The 20,216-nt window shown below is 39.8% G+C and overlaps 1 protein-coding gene across 12 annotated transcripts in view; it reads left to right on the forward strand.

The window, feature by feature from the left end:
* Nucleotides 1–20,216, forward strand: part of DZIP1 (DAZ interacting zinc finger protein 1) — a 71,296-nt gene that overhangs the window by 45,466 nt on the left and 5,614 nt on the right. For 8 of the 12 annotated variants that reach the window (XM_036300172.1, XM_036300170.1, XM_036300178.1 and 5 more), the window contains 10 exons: nucleotides 2,107–2,247; nucleotides 2,685–2,733; nucleotides 3,923–3,979; nucleotides 5,357–5,413; nucleotides 10,154–10,213; nucleotides 14,816–14,958; nucleotides 16,278–16,440; nucleotides 16,735–16,864; nucleotides 17,447–17,500; nucleotides 19,335–19,528. In XM_036300172.1, coding sequence (XP_036156065.1) covers nucleotides 2,107–2,247; nucleotides 2,685–2,733; nucleotides 3,923–3,979; nucleotides 5,357–5,413; nucleotides 10,154–10,213; nucleotides 14,816–14,958; nucleotides 16,278–16,440; nucleotides 16,735–16,864; nucleotides 17,447–17,500; nucleotides 19,335–19,528 — 1,048 coding nt within the window. The remainder of the gene's footprint in view (nucleotides 1–2,106; nucleotides 2,248–2,684; nucleotides 2,734–3,922; nucleotides 3,980–5,356; nucleotides 5,414–10,153; nucleotides 10,214–14,815; nucleotides 14,959–16,277; nucleotides 16,441–16,734; nucleotides 16,865–17,446; nucleotides 17,501–19,334; nucleotides 19,529–20,216) is intronic. The other 4 variants (XM_036300177.1, XM_036300176.1, XM_036300179.1 and 1 more) reach the window with 4 other exon arrangements.

Here is a 20,216-nt window from a genome sequence, read left to right on the forward strand (position 1 = left end):
GAATGCTGGATTGTATGGTAAGAATATGTGTAGTTTTATAAGAAACTGCCAAACTGTCTTGTAAAGTGGCTGTATCGTTTTGCACGAGTTCCTGGGGGCTGCTTGATTGCGTGCAAGTATTATTTATTAATATCTTGCATGACATAGACACTGCACTTGGGAGTGTTGACTTTGAAGCCAGGCATGAAAGTTCAAGTCTGGGCTCTTCCCCCTCTAGCTGTCTGAGTCTGGACCAGCAGCTACTTTACCTCTCAAGTGCTCAATAGACTCTAACACAAGACCAGTGATTGGTAAAAAAATCAAGCAAGTCAGAAATGCTGCCCAAGACGCCTTTTGTATCCCTCACAGGCATGGTTACTCCCCCTGCCCCCCCCCCGCCCCCCCCCCCCCCCCGCTTTCCCCCACAGCTTTATTTGATCTGTACATCCCTGTCTCCATTCCCACACTGTGGGCTTGGAATGTCCTCAGCTCCAGTTACCAAGTTTCTCTCCCCACCCCTCCTTATGTTTAAGCAACTACTCAAAGAGCTTTAAGAATCTTTTCCTAGCCCTAGCCAGTTTGGCTCAGTGGATAGAGCGTTGGCCTGAGGATTGAAGGGTCTCAGGTTCAATTCCGATCAAGAGCACATTCAATTCTGCTGCACGCTCTATCCCGATGTTTCTGTCTTTTCCCCTCCTTTCCACACTCTCTGAAAAATCAATAGAAAAAATATCCTCAGGTAAGAATTAACAAACAAACAAGCAATCTTTCCCTAAATGACTAAAAACAAACTATTCTTTTAAAAAAATATATTTTATTAATTTTTTACAGAGAGGAAGGGAGAGGGATAGAGAGTTAGAAACATCAATGAGAGAGAAATATTGATCAGCTGCCTCCTGCACACTTCCTACTGGGTATGTGCCCGCAACCAAGGTACATGCCCCTGACCGGAATTGAACCCGGGACCCTTGAGTCCGCAGACCGACGCTCTATCCACTGAGCCAAACCAGTTAGGGCAAAACAAATTATTCTTGAATTCTTTTCATTCAATATATGACTCCCCCTGACACTAACTCTAAAGATGAATCTATCTGCCCTAACCGGTTTGGCTCAGTGGATAGAACGTTGGTCTGCGGACTCAAGGGTCCCGGGTTCGATTCTGGTCAAGGGCATGTACCTTGGTTGCGGGCACATCCCCAGTAGAAGGTGTGCAGGAGGCAGCTGATTGATGTTTCTAACTCTCTATCCATCTCCCTTCCTCTCTGTAAAAAAAATCAATAAAATATATTTAAAAAAAAGATGAATCTATCTATGAATCTTTGGATCTCTCTGTCCCTTGCATCTCTCCCTTTCTTTCAGCCACTCCTTCCTTCCTCTCTTCTTGCTTCTCTTTTTTTCTCTCCCCTCCTCCCTCCACCTTCCTTTTCTCAATAAGTATTTAATGAGAACCTGCAGAGCCAGAGATTGTGCTAGTGGCTGGACAGGTAAACATAATCAAGATGGGCTCTCTCACCCAAGGAGTGCACTTTCGCGCCAGGACAGCACATGTGGATGTGGGAAGGATAGGACTGCTTGTGGTCGCAGCCGCTCTGTGGAGAAGCCTTGACCCTTTATCATTGATCATCCCTGTGTTATTTCATGTAATGTGCTCAAGTTCACTCAGCTGTTCACATTATCAGTGATGTCTGTCAGCTTCCTGGGAACAGAAAGGAAGCGCCTTGTTCAGCCAGGGCCTTGGTACCCAGTGATCAAAGATTTACTCCATGACTTAATATGCACAGATAACATAAGGCCAGGTATCCTATATAATAAAAGCCTAAAATGCAAATCGACCGAACGGTGGAATGACCGGTTGCTATGACACGCACTGACCACCAGGGGGCAGACGCTCGATGCAGGAGCTGCCCCCAGCCCACAGGCCCCAAGCCAGCCAAGGTGGGTGCCAGCGCCCCCTCCCCTCCAGTCATCCCACCGGTCACCCCACAGATCGGCCCTGATCCCCGGCCAGGCTTAGGGACCCTACCCGTGGATGAATTTCTTGCACTGGGCTTCTAGTGCACATATAAACTGCAGAAGACAGTTTACATGCAATGTGCAAACTGATGCCTTTCTTAATTCTTTTTCCAGCTCCTGTCACATATAGAGAAACTTCAAAATTTAATGATAGACAGTCTAAATGCAAACAATGTTTTCTACAAGAAAAGGATGGAAGAGCAAGGGCAGAGACCCCAGGAACAGAATGAACCAATTACCATTCAGAGACCACAGGTATTTTTGGCTACCTATGGGCACTGGTTTACTTTAAGCAGTGCAGTTTATCTAAGAACATGTGTTTTATTTTAGAACATTTGTAAGTTGGGCAAAGATGGAATATTTTTTCCTGTAGTTGTTTGTAAAAGTAAATTCAATCAAATAATTTTTAAAAGTTATTTAAAAATACCATAGAGCAGATTTATTCAATTAGGATTAGGAACATTTGAAGGTGGATAAGAATTTCCTTTAGTGATTACTTTGAGAAGCAGCTGAGTCCAGATGCTGCTTTCATACAACTTTTGTCTCCTTGTCTTTAAAGTCCACGTGTCCTCCCTTGTCTTTGGAGGATTTCATGAGAAGGTTAATTTACTAAGTCCAGTATCTGTCCATTATCCAGTATGTCCCTATCTGATTCCAAACATGTATCCCTAGAAGACTGTTTTTCTTTGCAGATAAAAGAATTTACCAGTAAACCAGTAAACAGTGTCATTGAACCCAAAGGTAAGTGGTCCAGGATCCCAGTGTTGGAGGCAAGGCAGGGTCCCTCGCCATTGGCTGGGCATCAGTAGAATGTGGGGCCGGATGGTTTATGGGTGCTAAGATGGCATTCCTTCTGTTATTTTAATTTGAGAGATCCTTTATCACAACCTAGAAAGTTGAAGAATTTTAAAGACCTAAATGATTATTGAATGGTCTCCTATATTTTTCATCAGAATATTGTTATGCTCAGTAACCGTTTTCCTCTGTACGCATGTGCAGTCGATGGAGTTATGATTAAAAGGGTCTGGAGACAGGCTGGCTCAACTCCCATCTCTGGCACTTAGTAGCTTTGTGAGTCTCTGCCTCAGTTTCCTCAGTTCTAAAGTTGGAATATTAATAATAACTATATCTTAGGGTTGTTACAGGGAGGACATGTGAAAAGTACGCCTATTAAACATTCATTAGTGTTAGCTATTGTTATTGATAGTAAAATCAATTATTTTTAAGTACTGGAGAGGCTAACTGCATTATTCTCCATTGCAGTTGTTTGGGGTTACAGGTTTGTCCTAAGCATAGTGAGGGCATATACAACCTACTCCTAACTGTAGCAATGAGAGCGCCCATGTCTGTGTCATTCAAGGGAGAGTCTAGATGGGAGACTGGCAGCCAGAAGCACAGGGTCTCACGATAGAACATAAAGCTTGCCTTCTGCTGGTCTCCTTCCAAGTGATCCCAGTCTTGTTTCCTGTACGACTCAGGTTGTTAAGGCACCTTGTCTACTCAAGAGACTAACTGGGACTGGAAATGGGCGTGTGAGCTGGGTTTTCTCTCTGTTTCCGGGGCCCTCTGGAAAGACATTGACCTACACACTGGTTTCTTTCTTGTTTTGAGAGAGGGGTTTGGGAAGGGCCGTGGTTCCCTATAACTTCTCTTTGAATAGTGAGAGTTCAGATAGTGAGGAATACCTGTATAATTACTTAAATAGCATAAATATTTTTCTGAAAAGTATTTTTAGGAAAAGTTAGCTTTTAAGGATTTCTGTTAAACATCTCTATTGGGTGAGTCACTATATGTTGGTAAATGTCATTTATTGTTTTGTGGGGGGAAAAGATTAGGGTAAATGCTGGCAAATATATATATATATATATTTATATACCATAGCTTGTGATTTTTGTTATCAATTTATTTATTTATTTTTTTGTTATTTCAGGGAATTCTTTAATCTGGCAAACTGTTGAATCTAAGCCACCTGCCCAAGCTGTACCTAGTAAGTTTCCATCATAAGCTCAGGATTCTAAAGAAATTTTCTAAAGTGCTAAACCAATACATAACTTCTACTTATTTCTAGAGACTTTTCTTTGAAAATCCCTGTTTGCAGATTACATGATAATATGTTTTAATTCCTGGCTTTCACCTAGTTCTAAAACCAAGATTGTACATATTCCCATGTCTTTGTGGTTAATGTTGGTTAGCCATTCCTATTATTTTGTAGTTCACCTAATAACGGGATGACTACAAATTCTTTAGCATCACTCCACTTCATACTTTTGGGTTTCCCAAGGTGACACACTGTGAAGAAGTGACTGTGTGGCAGCCACCCATGTTGGCCTCCCTGGGACTCTCGGTGCCGCAGGCTTTGAAGTGATGTTCCCTCTGTCACTCAGTAAAGTTCAGCTCAGCACAGCTGTCTCCTGGAGCAATCAGGATTTGGTTATAATCCAAAAAGACATAACCTGTACTGTTTAGAATCGAACAGACTGTTTCTTAATTTGAGATGTTTTTGTTTTCATTCAGGAAAGGGTAAGGGTGGAGGAAGTACGGGAGCAGGTGATCCTGGGAGAGAGAGGATGTGTGAGTGAACGGGGATGTAAATAGAGTGCAGGCCTGCGCTGAGGCGGGGCACCGAGTGGCTGCCTTTTACTAGTAGACGGGCCCAGCGCTGTGTAAAAAGGAAAGAACATTGATGAATGTGATTGGGAATTTGGCACTATTGGCTGGAAAATGCTACTGGGTTTAACCACTCATTCCTCTGAGATGCTTCTTGAGGACTTTTTGATGTTGCTTTTGGAATCTGAAGAGGTTGAGAGGTGCTGAAGAGGAGATGGCAGTTTAAATGCCAAGAGTAGGGCCAAGGGGAGAGCAGAAGCTGAACATGTATTTTATGAAATAAAGAAAACAATACAGTTCAAAGAAGGATGAAAGGTTAAAAGGCACTTGGTTATTATTGTCCATACTTTCATTATACTTGGCATAATATTGGAATAGTAGTGTGTTCCGATAAAACTTTATAAAAACAGGTGGTGGGCTGACATGTCCCAGGGACTTTAGTTTTCCAAACCCAGTAACTTTTACTGGTGAAAATTAACCAGCCTAACATAATCAGTATCCCAAAGAGGCATATTTTGGGGTGGCAGACTCTACTCCCCTTCACACAACTCTGTGAATATCCTAAAACCCATGGAATTGTGTATTTTAAAAGAGTGAATTATATGTCAATAAAACTATTATTAACAATTGGTTTAGATTAATTTGAAACATTTGTCCCTTATGATCTGTATATGTCTTGACTAATTTGAGTAGTATTTGGTTTCCATCATGTTCAGTTGCTGATGCTTTAATTAGGGACTTTTTTATGCTGTTTCAGTGAGTGCCCCAGCCCCACAGGCTTTGGATGCTAAGTCAAGTCTAACAATGGCACATGGTAAGTTTCAGCAAAGTCTGGGCATTTTATGTACAGTTTCCACCCTGAGTTAGATTACTTATTAACTGAAAGTGCTTTTCTGTGGGGGTAATTACCCAAAACAGAAAACATTTTAGTGAATGCAAAAACAGTTAATACCACTTCAATATTCCTATTTAATATCACAAACTGAACAAACCCACCAAAGCCATAAAGTATAAAATGTGTACATTGCTGGACCTACAAGTAGAGATTTTTGAGTAGTACTTTCACCATTTATGATTTTGGGTGGAAAGTAGTAGGTTTTTGGGCGAGAGGGTGACTTTCTAGACCAGCCAACCAGTACATGCCACAGGCCATATGTGACTGTTTTTATAACTTTCAGTGTGGCAGCATGTCAACTTTTTAAATAAACAGTTTCAGTGATTGGTTGGGAAAAATCTAAAAAGGACATGTGATGGAAACCAAAGAAAAAAATAGGACCCACTGGGTGAAATCGCTGCCAGGATTCAGCTGGACCAGACCAAAGGGGGGATAATTGCTATTAACATCACCCAATAGATAGGGTGAATATTTGTAGTCATATTTTCCTTTTGTATAGTTAGGAGCATACAGTTTTTTGTAGTATGTCTTTAAATGTGCTATTTTCCTATGGTCTGCTGTAAATTAGAAATGAATAAGACAAGAGGGGGACTATCTTTTTCCTATTTTACCTAATGATTACTTCACTCCACATTTGTTTGTAGCCTTTTAATTAGACTTAACTCCATGATTAATCAAGCTGAACTTTTTGTCTTCGTAAATATTGTGGTCTGCATTTGATGGACTTTGTAATTGTCCCTTTCATCCACTGAATAGCGTGTGATGTATTTATTGCCCCTTATTTTTTTCCTAAGATTATTTCAGATGGACCAGTTCCCTTGAGCATGTGTTCACAATATGTAATGCAAATTCTCCACACATTAGATGTTATTACTCATGTGTTTAGAATATGCAGGGTTTTTTTTTCCTTTGGACCAGTACTACATAAAATGTATGTTGGATTTATATAAATTTACTTAAATATTGAAATTCCATACAATTTTCTCTGTCATTATTCTCTATTCATATTATTTTATATCAGGTCTAAAATTTCTCTGTTGCCTCCTTTTGTAGGGTTGATTTTTATAAAGCAATTGCTGGCCACTTCTCTTTTGTACTTCAACAGTGTTTGGTTTTCTTTTCTCTTTTTTTCTACCTTTTTATGGTTATAACATCATATAAGGTCCACATTTTCTTTGTGTCATCTCTTTGGTGCCTGCTAAAGGACGCATGCAGTCTGTATGCTAAGCTACCTGGGGCTAGTTCAAGGGTCCTGACAGATCTGTTGGTTCTAAAGCAATGTGTTCCATGTGGACCTGCCCTGATTGGGCCAGGGCCACAGGAATCAACCATGCCCTCTTGCTGGCATCTGCTGGGATTGAAATGCTAGTTTGAAATGCCAGCCAGGCTTGGCACAGGGCCTGCAAACCTTGGATTGGGATCAAAGCTGATTTGTGAGCATCTCGATGGACAGAAGCAAGGCAGAGGCTTGGCTGGGGCTCACTGACCTACCCCAACCCACCTGTGTTAGAGGTTCGGGCAGGAGAGGGTTACTCATGTATTTCATAACATTCATTAGCCTAATTACCTCTGTCTTTCCTTTTGTTCCATCTCAAAGCTTGGTGAGGTTCCACTCCATAAATAATGTCATGATTACTCGTCGTCTTAGGTTGGGTTCCTTGAGAAACAGACTCTGAGGGGGAGGTTTGCAGGTGGGAGGTTTAGCAGGCAGTGCTCTCAGACAGCACCCGTGAGAGTCGCGGGACTGAGAGGTGCAGCTTCAGTGGAGCCCTCGGCAGATCCTACCAGGAGCTTTAGAGCTGGGATGGCACTTCCAAACTTCCCCGGATTGAGGTGACAGTATCGGATGTGAGTTGTCCCAGGAAATGGTGTGTGTTTGGGGGCGGCTGCTCCCTTCAGTTGAGACAAAGCAAAAAGTAGAAGCAAAAGGTAGCAGGAAAGCACTAGATGTGAATTAATAACTCAGCACATGAGTTATCTGGCTGAGCATAGAGTTTACAGAAGAGATTTGAAGGAAAGAAAGTTGGTTGAGACTGTTCATGGTTACCACTGAGTTGACTGTACCTGTTCAGGGCTGTTCCTGTGGCATTGTGTAACCACTAGGTGTTCTGTAGCTGGACAAGGCTGGATTGGAGAGCTGGGCTTCAGGAAGCTTAGCCAGACCAGAGTATATTCATAGAATCAGAGTTGGGGAGACTAGTTGGAGATGTTGGCAATAGTCTGTGGGAGATTCCTCATCTAGGAATCTAGGTATGGTGATGAAACCAGAGGGAGTTGACATAACAGCTGTGCAGTGGAATTGGTGGAAAGACTGGACAAATGACTGGGGGGCTAGGGTGAGGACAGGAGCAGAACATGATGAGCTCAGATACCGGGTGGACAGTGGTGCTGTTTAGAGAATCCGGAAGACAAACCCAGTGAGCGCCAGTTGACTCATGAAACAATAGGCTTAGGTTTCCTTGCCTGCCAGATGGGGAGAACAATCATGGCTACTTCAGTGGGCTGTGGAAAGGGTCAAATGAGGTAGGGCCTTTGGAGCAGGAGCCACTGAACAGGCACTGGCTCAGTGTTAGCTTGAGTGTAGGGATGGTGAAACCCAACAGAGCCAGCAGTGGGAGAAAGGACTGAGTACAGTTTTTCTTCTGGAGGTAATGGTAGGTAACTGGTAGGAGTATTTTTCTGGAAGCATCCAGCAAGTTCAGAGGGGAGACTCAATCCTCAGGGTGTTTCAGCTCTCATCCTGGAGCTCAGGACAGAAACTGGGACCTTGGGAGTCTAGACCCTCCCCCCTCGGGACACTAGCCTGCTTCTTTTGGGAGCTGGGGTCTGGTTGACCTCACGTCCTCAGCCTCTAAAGTAGGAGCTCAGGTTCAGGGATCTCCTTCTCCCCCAGGACCTTGCCCTACATACCACAGCAGGAAAAGTCAGAACTTTGACAGTTCACCCTGACTCGAGAGAAATAAGTCACAGAATTATCCCTGTAATAAAATGATAATAAATATGCACTTTTTTGAGATTTTATAGAACTTTCCTCATAACCTTACTTTTGTTGTTTTCATGAAGTATAATAAAATATATACCATGTGATAGTAACAGCCTGTGATTGTCCTCCTAAAATTTCTATTTTCAGCAGTTCAAACTAGTAAAATAGTCTATTTGTAGATCTTTAAGTCTTGATGCTGAATAAGAAATTTGAAATCACGTGTTTTGGTATTCAGCAGCTGTGGTACATGGATGGACTTAAATGCTCCTTGGCAGAGCTGTGTTCCTTTTTAAAATTGAAGTGGACTCCTGCTTACTAATAGTCTGTGTTCCAAAATTTCACTTGAAAGTACATTTGCAACCTATGTAACCCTATTAACCAATGTCACCCCAATAAATTTAATTTTAAGAAGTACTTTAAAATGCATTTCTCCCATATTGCCAGTGTTAGATATGTTAACTGTGGTTGCCGACCAAGCTGTAAGAGCTATTTACATGTACCTAAATATAACGTATATATACTCAATTGTATATACCTATGTATATATGTGTGCATGTGTGTGTATTTGTATATGCTTAAAATAGAGTACCAGAAATACCCTTTAATAAATTAAAAGCCCGGCCTTTAATGTAGGAGGTATTAAATCTGAGCTAATATATGCAAAACACTGAGATCCATGCCTGGCAATCTGGTGAGCACTCAGTAATTGCTGGCCATTATTATTCTCACCTGTCATGTACTCTGTGGTTTGGTGGCGGAATGAAATGAACTCTGCCCTATCAGTACAGGTGGGGAGCTCCCTGGGGAGGGGCCCTGTGTCAATCTGCAAGGTGACGATGAGTGAACCATGCATCCTCCTCCTAGACTAAATAAGACTCCCTGGTTACATTTCATTCCTTGTCTGCCTGACTGCCATGGTTAGACCTTTGGCCAAAACCAGACCTTCCCCATGAAGGAACTTAGCCTTTGTTGATAGAATGGGGCTTAGCTTTATCCATGCTGGCTACGGGCTTCCTTGTATCTGTCTGCACAGTAACCTTTTCTGGGGAAGTCGCCCTGAGGCCTTGTCTTCCCCACCACTGTTCTGGGGTGGGGCTGGGAAATGCCCATCTTCATCTGTCATTTGTCTGCCGCCCTGGTGCCTCTCGGAGCAGAACTGGAACTTGAAATGTGGTTTAGGGACAGGGAGGTATTCAAGAATGGGTCTTAGTCCAGCTGCTGACTCTAGGGCCACCTGTTCTTACCTTTTATCATCCTGGTCCTACCACTTTAAGGCTCGTGAGAAGTGGGAGTCCTAGGGCCCTAGAAATTTTTTATCTTTGGAAATTGAAATATTTTCAATAATTTTCTATTTAGCCACCTGGTCTAGTAGTATCCTTGTGCATTTAAAGAATAATATTAGGCATGAGGTTGATGAATGTGAAACGTTGACTTAATTATTTAAAAATGTAATACCCTGAGAATGGAGTTAAGGGAAAATATGTAGAAAGAGAAGATACCATGAAAAAGTGAGCAGCTTTAGCTGACTGCCTCAATATTTTCCCCCAGCGAATTCTTGCTCTTTTCAACAAGATTAAAATACTATGGGACTATAGCTTTCAATATTGTTTGAAAGTAAACTAATTTTACTTTGCTGTTGTCCTGTTTGTACTATTCTTATTTTTCCTCATTAATAGAGCAGGCATTCTCATCGCACATACTGGAACCAATAGAAGAACTTTCAGAGGAAGAAAAAGGTAACAAAGGTCTTGATCAGGGTTTATACCTGCATAGGTTATATTTAGATGCTAACACCAAGACTTGAAAATATGATCCAGTGGTTTTTAGCACACTGTGTCAAAATTAGGGAAGATGTTTATGTTTGGATTATATTTTCAATCTGTACATAGTATTTTGTCATCTTACTCCCCTAATATGCTGTTATATTTCCACCCTGATTTATTGTATTCATAGCATCTGAATAAGTTAATTTGGAAAAAATTAAGCCTTTATGTCAATGCAGATATTTTCTGATCATATGACAAGTCGACACGTGTTGTGTGCCAGTTGATATGAAAATATTTGTATTACAGTAATTATTTCTCATACCCTGAATCTGTGAAATGTACATGTGAAGTGCCCACTTCAAAAATTATTTTCAATAGAAAGGAAAGCATAACATTTAAGCTCTGAATGTGGAATATGTATGTACAGAATAATGTTTTTGGTGGAATCTGAGAGCTATGACAGGTTCAAAGAGCTAATTAAAACATTACTGCCTATTCAATTTATTTGGCAGTTCTAAAAACTATTCTCTAGAAATTAATGTTTGAAGCTTATGAAAATTATTTTACATTATTAAGAGTATTTTCCACCAAACCAGTATTACATGAAATGTTGAAGGGTATTCCATTAGAAGAGGAAGAAGAAGAAAAATAAACGGATAAAAAATATGAACAATAAAATGACAATAAATATATATCTATTAACAATTGAATCTAAAAATAAAAATAAATGAGCAAGAAATCTAATGAACAAAATAAACTGGTGAATAAAATAGAATTAGAGGCATGGAAACATGGAACAAACTGACGAATCTCAGAGGGAAGGGGATGGGGGGCGCGGGAAGAGAGTAACCAAAGATCTTAAGGACACAGACAGTAGGGTGGTGAAGGCCTGGGGCGGCTTGGAAACCAATGGGAGGGGGAGCAATGGGGGCAGGCAAGGGGACATCTGTAATACTCTTAACAATAAAAAAAAATTTTTTTTAAAGAGTATTTTCTAATGCTAGACTTGTAGTTTCTAGGACAATTATATTTGAATCCGTTTATCATAATTTTCTCCTTAGTAATGATAATATTTTACCATATATCACTTCTTTCAGAGAAGACAAATTGTTAATATTTATATGGCCTCTGGTTTTGTCATTTTTGTTAGGAAGAGAAGTAAAATTATATATCCTAATACACAGAGTCTTAATATTTGTTATAGCTTCAGTGTTCTCTAGACTTTTTCCCAAAAATTTTTAATAAGGCTGCAAATTGAGAAATGACTAAATCAGGCATATCCATAATATCTATATGATGTATATTGTCATTTAACTTTCAAGTAGCATGCTTTTTCTTTCTTACATGTCATTTATTGGTGTCTGGAACACAAAATATCTTATTCTCTGAAGAACCCATGAAATGTATCAGGAGGTTCATTAAAAAGGCCCAAAGTTTTGAAACTGGAGCCTCAGGTCAAATCGTTCACACTCATTTTAAAAATGAGTCAGCTAGGTTTCAAGAGGAATCCTGATTTGTCCACCATCAGTACTTCGGTTTTAGTTTCTACCCATTGCATCATTCTGCCCGTGTTTCTTTTAGAGTTCTTCTACCCAGAAAACGTGAGGCGTGAGTTTAGGACCATTGACGGCAAACACCATCATTGATTGTTGCCACATTTGGGGAATCAGATTGGGAAAGAAAATCTTCGCCACCATCCTTGGGTTCATACACAGCTCTGGTGGGAGGTGTACTGAGGACCATCAAAAACACCCCAGACCCCTAGCCGGTGTAGCTCAGTTAGTTGAATATTGTCCTTCGTACCAAAAGGCCCTGGGTTAAATTCCCAGCCAGGGCACATACTCAGGTTGCAGGTTTGATTCCGGCAAAATGCATTGTCAGTTACAGAAGCAGTGACCACATCCTTCCAGTGCCTCTACGGACCTAGCACGCTGGCAGCAGATTAATTGCCATCAATAAGTTCCTCAGCTTGTGCTAACATTTTGCAGATAATGCCTGTGCAACGAATGCCCTAGGGCCTAGGCAGTGGTTTGCAAAACACTGGCTGTTACCAAGAAGTAACTCATCAGGAGGACTCTTCCTTACTAATTGACAGTTGTGTAGAGGCGTACTTGATCTTGCTGTTTATAGGGTGTTAGAATGTGAGGACCAGGAGGTGGTGTTAGAGGCCATTTTTTAAATTCAGAAACTTGAAACCAGGATTAGGAGCTTGCTCCGAGTCATTGAGTTTGATTAGTGACAATGCTGTGTGGCCTTGGGGGAAGTCTCTTCACCTCTCTGGTTTTGGTGTCCTTCTGTGAAAATGAGGCGGCTCTTTACTAGATGATAAAGTCCCTTCCAACTCAAAAACTCTGCTTTTGTTTTTTACTGTTTGCTACAATTATTTGCTTACCATAAATGCTATGTTGTACGTCAGATGGACCCATCACAGGTCTGGGCTATTGCGCATTGCTCATCTGCTTTCATAAGCTTTCACATTTGTAATTAGAGGAAGTGCTGATATGTAGAAAGTTTTGCTTTGTTGATCTTGGTGAGCAATACATGCCTGAATTAAAATCTTCAGCTGTTGTTGGTTTTCAAGTGATTAATTCTATCTTTTCCCAAAAATGTGATTATCATTTCCCTGTCCACTCTACATCCTTTCTCTTGCTTCCGAAGTCCAGCTCCAACTTTCTAAGAGTCTTTCCAACCAAGGGGTTTTCTGATTTTTCATTAATGGCTTTCCAAAACCAGTGCCAACATATAAAGTGAATCTGAGGACAGAGGAAATGTTTAATCTGTGGTCATTGGGGAAACTAAGTCACCAAAAGGAACTTGTCATCATGGGTGAGGGTGAACCCAGATCAATCAGCCAAATGAATTCAGCGACTACTATCAAAGACCTTATGACTCTTCTAAACTATAACCCAGCCATTCTTGGCTTCATTTGACCCTTGCATGTCTCCTTGTGCCCCGGGGCAGACAGGGGCCCAGACTTTTCTTCAGACTGTGCTTCTGTGCAGTTCCTTTTATATCCCAGATGCCAGCCAAAAACATCATCTCTGCATAATCAGCACAGGAGGTGCTTGTATTCCAGTGTTAGCTCCAGCACTTCCAGACTGTCTCTTGGTACTTCTTTTTATTTTTAGCTATACCTATAGTTGTAGAGTCGGTGACCAACTGGCAGCCAAAATCAGTGACACAGCATGGCTGCAGCTAAACCCTCTAGATTAAAATGCATTGTCAGTTTCTAGGGCAGAAGTACCTTTTTTAGGGTGGTTTCAGAATACTGGAAAACAATGGTTGGGAAGAGCAGTGAAAAGAGCAGCATACGTGCTGAGAATATAAAATGTAAGATTACTTCTGATTTTTAATCATATTCAGTTTTATCATTTGATTTAGAAAGCCGCACTAGCAAAGTATATAAAAGCATCATCATGCAAGGTTTCCCCTCCTATTTAATGTACTAATAGTAATTTGACTAATTTTGCTGTCAGCAAACCCATTTATTAATGAACAGACAGTATTCTTTACTACTGGAATTGAGCTAGTGTTTAGAAAACATCTCAACCAAAGGCATTTTGTTTAAGATCTATACATCTAAGTGCCTTGGGCAACTAAAAATCCCATCTACTGAAATGGATGGAACAGGGAAAATGGAGTGTCTGTGGGGGCCCTCCTATAGCCCCAGATCCAGGCAGTGGTGTTTGGTGAGACTCCCCTGTTTGGAGACTAGGAGATTAGACTCCAAAATGATAATACTGTTGTATTCTCCCAGATCTTTCTTTGCACCTTCTCTAAGGGTCAGAGCTGCCCAGCATTGGTTCTCTTTCATCAAGCTTTCCATTTATTTTTTTTATTTTTTTTTTTATGAAGGACTCAGTTCTTCAAGGTCACACGCCCCTTCTCCAAATTCTCTTTAAGTATACATTTTTTAGTGGAGGCAATAAAAGAGGAATAGGGAAGGAAAAGTTAGAAGAACCTGGCCTGTTATTTTTCCTTTATTTTAAATTATAGGTTGTTTTAAGCAAAACATGCTTTCCCCAAGACTTCTGTTAACCTCTTTTTTATTTTGGTAAATATTTTAAGAGGGATAATTTCACATTTTGAAATTTCATATGAACTTGATTTCTATTAAGTTTACTATATAAAAACTTAGTTATTTAAAATAAATTGAGCTTTTTCTTTGTAAACTGATAAATAAATTCTAACTGGATGTAGGAAAAATGAATCATTCAGGAAATAGTAAAATAATTTTAGAATAAAACTTAGTTAAACTTCTAAATGTGGTTTTTTTCCCCATTGTGCTTCTTTAGAGACAAACTTCTTGCATTATTTACCTAGATATAATTCAGTTAAGGGATCAAGAAAGAGTCTTTAAAGACATTTGAAGTTTTGAAGCTGACTTAAAGTTTTAAAAGCTACAGTACTTAAGCATTATACATTGTGCTGAATGACTAAAATATCCCCAAACTTAAAAGATTACAAATGCTTACTTGCTGTTTAAAAGTTGTATTTTATCCTTTTCTACTTAGAGATTTAATGTATTTGTTTAATTGCTTTTTAAAAGCATTTTTTGAAACTTTATTTCAGGAAGGGAAAATGAACAGAAATTTAAAAACAGCAAGAACCATGTCAGGAAAGCTTGGAAGACTAACCCCTCTCTCACTAAGAAAATAAGATCAATCTTGGAGCAGAATTTGTTGGGGAAATTGGAAAGCTTGGGGATTAATGCAGTAAGTTTACTCATTTTTTGAACATTTGCTGGTTTGTTTTCTAAATAAGAAAGAATCAGAGATGAGAAGAAGACATGTCAGTTCTCTCCACATTAGGGGACTAGAGGTTAATGCACCTTTCCAAGAGCTTCATGAATATTAAATCATTTAAACATAGAAACAAATCTCTGAGGTAAGTGACAATAGTATCTCCATTTTAAGAGAGGTTAAGTAACTTGCTTCAGGTCACACAGCTAATAATGAAGGAGCTAGGGTTTGTATCTCCGCCGTTGCCGTGCTGCTTACATTCTGCTATTAACTTCAAAATCAACACTTAAGCAATACTTGTTAAATGAATGGGTAAATGAATTATATTTCATGTTTTTACCAGATTGAATTATTCCGGTACAAAATGTCATATATATTATTTGCTTTTTACATTTTTATTGATATACATAAAATATATAAATCTTAAGTGAACAACTTGAATTTATGTACCTACATATATGTATTTACATATGGATGTGTATAGTGTTTGTGTAAATAGATCTGTATATACACACATGTATCTATGTGTAGACATGTGCATGTATATATAGATATGCGTGTGTGTACATATGTGTTCCTGTATGTATGCATATAATCATGTGTGTATATGAATTTGTGTGTATATGTCTCTGAGTGAGTGTGTGTGTGTGTGTGTGTGTGTGTGTGTGTGTGTGTGCGATCTGTACCTACCACCCAGATCAAGATATTGATCATTTTCAAAACCTGTTCCTTAGTCAATATCACCCCTTTTTCTTCAACAACAGGTAATGGTTATTCTGACTTAATTTTGCTTGTCCTTGAACCTCATGTGAATGAAATCACACATCATGTAGCATTTTATATATGAGTTCTTACGCTTATGATTTTGTGTATAAGATTCATATCTGTTGTTTCATTTCGCAGTGGTTTGTAGTATAATATGCATTTTACTGCCTGAATATGCTACACTTTACTCCCTATTGATGGACATGTGGACTTCTAATTTGCGGCTCTTTTTGACCACTACATTCTTACACATGTCTTTTGATGGACATAGGCATTCTTTTCTCTTGGATATCTATCTGGGAATGAAATTTCTGAGTTTCGTTTTAATCGGTGTAGCCAAATAGTTTTTCAGTGTTTGTACCAATGTACACTATCCCTATCAGTGCATGAGAGTTTCAGTTGCTCTTTCACCAACTCTTAGTGTTGTCAGTCTTTTAAATTTCCATAGGCTCTTTTTTCAGGTGGGGTTTGACCATTCCTTATCTCATCCTGGGATAATTGACTAACTTTATATTTTATTCCTTCAGGATACACGTGGTATTCCAAGCGATCAATTGAATAGAGTGCTAAGAACCATGGAATCAAAAAGACATAATCAAGAAAGACAGATGCCTAACATTCAGCAAATTCGAGAATCCCTTGAACATCAGGTCAGCTCTAAAATTGAGGAGAGAATAGTACTGACTTCAGGTAAGGCTGTTACTAACCGCCATTTCATTTCTGCAGATGGAAGTGAAATTGAACAACCTTTTCATAACTTTAAATGGTTCACAAACTTTGGCACTTAATTTGTGACTTTATTGTTGTCTGAACCATTAAGTGTTGGTTTTTGTATTTTGTTTTTACATTTAAGAGAAATCCTTTAATGCGGGCTCTAGACCCTAGAGATGGGCTTGCTCATTTCAGTGCCAGCATAGACAGTATTACAGTCTTTTCTTCTGCTTTTCATGCACTGAAGACTCATGAATAACACTACTATTCCAGACAGGTACAGTGGTTCTCAAGGGGAAACCCTTTCAACTGGAGAAGTACCCAAAGCAGTACAACTTCCTCCCAAAAGCAGACAGTTGATTAAACAAAGACCTGTTTTCACGGATAGAACATCTGTCCCAAAGTGAGTATTTTCCAACCCTAAAATTTTTACATGAATGCTTGTCTTAGCTTGGGCTTCCATAACAAAATATCATAGACCAGGCGGCTGAAACAATGGAGATTTGTGTTCTGACACTTCTGGAGGCTGGATGTCCAAGATCAGGATGCCAGCTAGCCAGTGAGGGTTCTCTTCCTAGACGTGCAGATGGTTGGCTGCCTTCTGGCTGTATCCTCACGTGCTCTGGTCTTTCTTCCTCTTCTTACAAGGATACCAATCCCCTCACGAGACCCCCACCCTCATGGCCTCCGACCTAATTACCTCTCAAAGGCCCTTTCTCTAGCTACCATCACTTTGTTGGGGGTTAGGGCTTCAACATGATTTTAGGGGGACACAAACATTCAGCTCACAGCAATGTTTAACCCAACAGAGAACCATAGTTGCAATTTCTACCCATCTCTCATTGGTACTGGGAGACTCTTGTTGCTCACCCTCTTTAATATACGTTAAAAGCAAAAATCACCAATTCCATAGAAATGTATGTTAAATTACATTATTCACTCATGCTGTTTAGAAATAGTTTTCTTTTGTTTTGTTTTTTTTTAGAATTAAGAAAAATATCACAGAAGATCATTTTCCCAGAAAGTCTTCAAATATTACGTGAGTAGAGTACTTGGGTTGGGGAGAGGTTATTTAAAAAATTGTTTCCACTGAACATCCCTTTCATTGTAAATTAGTATGCTCATTGTGGTTAACTAAAGCCTTAATTATTAAATGTCATAATTAATTTGTTATTCCTTTTTGGCATTTATTTGTTTCTTTATTAGTTTTTATACAATATAATAGTGCTTATCACATTGTGGCTCCCATTAAGAAGTGGAACCAACCCTAACCAGTTTGGCTCAGTGGAGAGAGCGTCGGCCTGCAGACTGAAGGGTCCCAGGTTCAATTCCAGTCAAGGGCATGTACCTTGGTTGCGGGCACATCCCCAGTAGAGGGTGTGCAGGAGGCAGCTGATCGATGTTTCTTTCTCATCGATGTTTCTAACTCTCTATCCCTCTCCCTTCCTCTCTGTAAAAAATCAATGAAATATATTTTTAAAAAAGAAAAAAAAGAAGTGGAACCACCCTGAGTCACTTCCATTATCTCCCCCCCCCCCCCCCCCCCGCAGTATCTAGTAACTTTCAATAAGCTTGATAAATTGAAGGAATGATGTTGACTTTTCATGGCTGGTGTGGCCAGATGATATTTTAGCATTCTAAGGCTCTCTTAGGGTACTAAGAATCCTAGCTCAGTCAGTCATTACCTGTGTGCCATTGATTCAATTGAGTCCCAGTTTTAAATTCAGTGTTTTTTAAAAAGATTTTTTTTTCTTTTTTTTTTTTTTAAGAGAGAAAGGAAGGGAAAAGGAGAGGGAGAGGGTAACATCAACATGAGAGTGAGACATCTATCATCTGCCTCCTGCACGCCTCCTACTAGGGATTGAGTCCGTAATCCGGACATGTGCCCTGACCAGGAATTAAACTGGCAACCTTTTAGTACATGGGACAACACCCAGCTCACTGAGCTACACTGATCAGGGTTAAGTCTCAGTTTTCTTATCTGTAATATGGGATGATACTGCCTTTTCTACAGCATAGTTATATAACTTAGTAAGAATATATGAAAAGGGCTTGGCCTCAGTGCTTGGCACTTGTGGGTACTCAATAAATTATATTACTGTTATTAATTATGAGGAAAACTAATTTTATAATTGAATTTCATTATCATTGCCTTATTCTAGAGATATAGATACTATAAATCTGTACATTGATGCCTTATGTACATATGTAAATATATATAGATAGTAGAGAAAGTAGAAATATAATATAGTAGAGACAATATAAATAATGCCTTAGCCTTCAAAAGCTCTTTTCATTTTCATAATCTCAGGGGAAGAGCTTTATTTCATGGGATATAGTATAACTAAACAATGTCTGAAATCTAACTGTTCAGTGAATATTTTTTGAATGAATGAACACTGCTCTGAACTTTCATTTCCCTTTAAAATGGGGTGACAATTCATGTGGTTATACAAACGAGATTGTAAAAGCGCTTTGTAAGATACAGTGTAAAGGTAAGTTATAAATAATGACACTATTTTTAAAGGTGAAGTAGTTTTATTGTCAAAAATATTTTTTCCGACTGAGAAATATTTTTCTGAGGTATGTAAAAACCAAGAATGTTAAGAATATACAAGTTTGGATTTAGAGGAGGAGTGTCATAGCTTCAGTCCATTTTGGTATTTATGCCAAATGGTTGTCAGGTCTGGATTTGAAATGACTTTCCAGCCTTTTGCAGAAGTCCTGGCCTTGCCGCCATCTCTTCTCCGCCACACCCTTTGTTTGTTAAGCTCCTGGGAATTACCTGAGAAAGTTCCCACCACTTTAAGAGGCATTATCATTTGTAAATCCTGGAACTTATGAAAACAGCACCCTCTGTTTGATTTGTTTAGGTCGCCTCCCTTTAGTTCTGAGGAAGACTTGGATGCTGGCGACCTTGTCCAGGCATACACATCCCCAGAGTTACCTCTTGTGCCGCCGTCGAAAAACAACAAGAGTAGCTTTGGAAGGAAAACTGTCAAGAATGACACTGACTGGACCGAAGGCAGTGAAATTGATGACTCTGATATTTCTCCCAAGCCCATGGGTGAGCTTTTATCATTAAAAGTCCTTTTGGAAATTTTGTTTAGGGCAGTGGTTCTCACCCCGGGGCAGCCAGCACAGGCAGTCTGAGCTGGAAATGTGCTTGAGGAAAGGACAGGGCTTATCCAAAAGCTACCGCTGCCTCAGGAAAACGGACAGGGCTTTACCACAAATGATAGTCACATGGAAGGAGAGGAAGGATTCGGGAATGCCTGGGTCTATTAGTCTCCTTGGGCTGCTATAACCACGTACCAGATACTGGGGGGCTTAAACAAATGAATGTGTTGTCTCATAGTTCGGAGGCTGGAGGGCCAAAATCAAGGAGGCCAAGTTAGTTCCTACTGGGGCCGCCGGGATCTCTCATGTCTCCCTATCATCACATGGGCCTCCCTCCATGAGTGCCTGTGTCCAGATTCCCCATGTTTGTAAGGGTACCAGTCATCCTGGATTTGGGCTCACCCAAATGACCTCACTTTCGCTTCATTATCTCTTAAAAGGCCCGGTCTCTAAATAAGGTCACATTCTGAGGTATTGGGGTTAGGACTTCAACATATGAATTTAGAGAGACACAGTCAACTAATAAAATTGGGTGACTATAAGAATGACTATTCTAATACATTCTGCTTTCGGAGATGGGGCAAGTCTAAAGGAACATAAGGTCCAAGTCTGTAACTGTTGTTAATTTGCTGAAG

Source organism: Myotis myotis, unplaced genomic scaffold, assembly GCF_014108235.1.
Source record: "Myotis myotis isolate mMyoMyo1 unplaced genomic scaffold, mMyoMyo1.p scaffold_m19_p_3, whole genome shotgun sequence".
Lineage (NCBI taxonomy): Eukaryota > Metazoa > Chordata > Mammalia > Chiroptera > Vespertilionidae > Myotis > Myotis myotis.